This window comes from Chenopodium album, chromosome 2 (assembly GCF_948465745.1).
Source record: "Chenopodium album chromosome 2, dcCheAlbu1.1, whole genome shotgun sequence".
Taxonomy (NCBI): domain Eukaryota; kingdom Viridiplantae; phylum Streptophyta; class Magnoliopsida; order Caryophyllales; family Amaranthaceae; genus Chenopodium; species Chenopodium album.
The window spans coordinates 77621768-77623780 of record NC_137835.1 but is presented as its reverse complement, the minus strand read 5'-3'; the positions used below and the strand labels follow the sequence as shown (position 1 = coordinate 77623780).

The following is a 2013-nucleotide window of genomic DNA, read 5'->3' as shown; positions in this document are numbered from 1 at the left end:
TTAGTATCATGCCTAGGATCTTACTATTTCTATTATGCTTTAATATTAACATGAACATGATTATGATTATTATTATTATTATTATTTTTATGATGATTATGATTATTATTATTATTTTGATGATGATTATTTATAATTATTATTCATGATGTTGATTATTTATTATGTTGCTTGATATTTATTGTTATTGCTTGATCACCTTTATTGCATGTTTAAAGGGAATTGGTATTTGCAACCACGCTTAATAAGATAATTAATAATCTTGTTAGGTTAATTGTGATTATAATTCAAGTGATCGCCAATAATAGTTTATGTGTGCATTAATATTCAACCAACATAGATTAAACAGGTTTAGGGTTAATCCTATTGATTGTATGTTAATTGGAAAGCGCACATGAATACGAGCAGAATAAAGTAGAGGCCTATTATTAGGGCAGGTTCAATCTCTTTTAGGTTGGATTTGTACCATCATCCCCGAACCCTATTTTGGTTCATGACCTTATGGAGTTGACGATCTCTTGGATCGTTAAGGGGTGTAACCTTCACCTCGTGATGGTTTACAAGTTCCTTAAAAACTTGTTGGCGACTCTTTTGCTCTATCTTCTTCCCTTTTGGACGCCACCGTACTTTAGTGTATGATCACAGTGGGGTTCAAGCTAGTGGGATTTTAAAGGCTTGAAACTATTCCCTACAAAAATCCACCGGATTTTTGAAATGGGTGGTAATATGAGCATTTATTTAATTTAAAGGGTGATAATTTAAAATTAAAAATTAAACGGGTAGTAGTAGTAGTAGTAGTAGTAGTAGTAGTAGTAGTAGTAGTAACAAACACCTCCTCAAATTCTTGTTGAAAACACTAACTATGAACCACAATCACCTACTACGTATCAAGGGAGTAACTCTCAATACAAGGAGGAGCTTGAAGAAAATATTCCAGAAACTCCTCAATACCCTCAACCTCCTCCAAGAATGTCGGCTAATCAACCCCAACAACTCGCTAGAGCGAGTCGTATTTGGTCGGTTGCAGAGGATGAAGCTCTTACTGGTTTGTACATGAAATTTAGTCAAGATGCGATTTCAGGTACAAATCAAAAAGCAACTGTGCTTTGGCGCAAAGTGTCTGTGGCGTATGATAAAGCGCAAGTTGAGAAACCCCACATTCTACCGCCCAGACCTGTGAGGAGTTTAGAAAGCCATTGGAGAAGGATGGCAACAGTTTTGCTGCAATGGAGCACTTGTTATGATGAAGATGGTAGAGCTACAGGGAGTGGTTACAATGAAGTTGACCGAATTAGCAACGCATCCAAGTTATTCTATATTTTGGCCAACCCTCCCTATAATTTCACTTGTCACCATGTGTGGGAAATGATTAAAAATGACCCAAAATTTAGGACTAAACTGAGATGGGGGTTGTCAAAAGAGGAAACACAAGCTTGTGGTGATGATGTCGAAGATGATAGCAGTGACAGTGGGAAGAGATCTAGAACTGAAGTTGCAGGTGATGGCCCTTCTACCGGATTGTCGTCTAGAGGTCTACCTCGACCCGATGGTGTTAAAAAAGCAAAAGCCAAGCGTAATAAGGGGAAACAGGTGGCTTCTGAAAGTGCAGTTTTAAGCATTGGTGAGCAAATGAAGGCAAGTAATGAAAATAGAGAAAGAGAGGCTATTCTACGTCAAAAGAAGTTGGATTTGGACGAGAAAAGGGAGATGAGAAAACAAAAGCAGGTTGAATTACAGGAAAGAATATTGAAATTAAAAAAGGTGATGTGTATTGTGGTGGGGTATAAGAAATAGTAGGAGAGATAGTGGCGAGGAGTTTTTTTTTTATAAGCATTGATGTGGTAAAAAATATTACTCTTGAGGAGAAATGGGTGGGAGGAGTCAGAAAGTGGGTAGGGAGAGAATGAGGAGAAATAATTCTCCTCACTAGTGTTAATGCTCTAACGGTTGTCGTCCAAAAATCCGTTAAGTGGGGTCCATTGTGCCACGTGTCATCATATTATTAGTTTAGGA

General features: G+C 37.4%; 1 protein-coding gene across 1 annotated transcript; it reads left to right on the top strand.

Annotated features, from left to right (window-relative positions):
- Window positions 1–969: 969 nt before the first annotated feature.
- LOC145576199 (uncharacterized) lies at window positions 970–1794 on the top strand. Its single transcript, XM_081633983.1, has one exon. The coding sequence runs from the start codon at window positions 970–972 to the stop codon at window positions 1792–1794; it is 825 nt and encodes a 274-aa protein (XP_081490109.1).
- The last annotated feature ends 219 nt before the right edge of the window (window positions 1795–2013 follow it).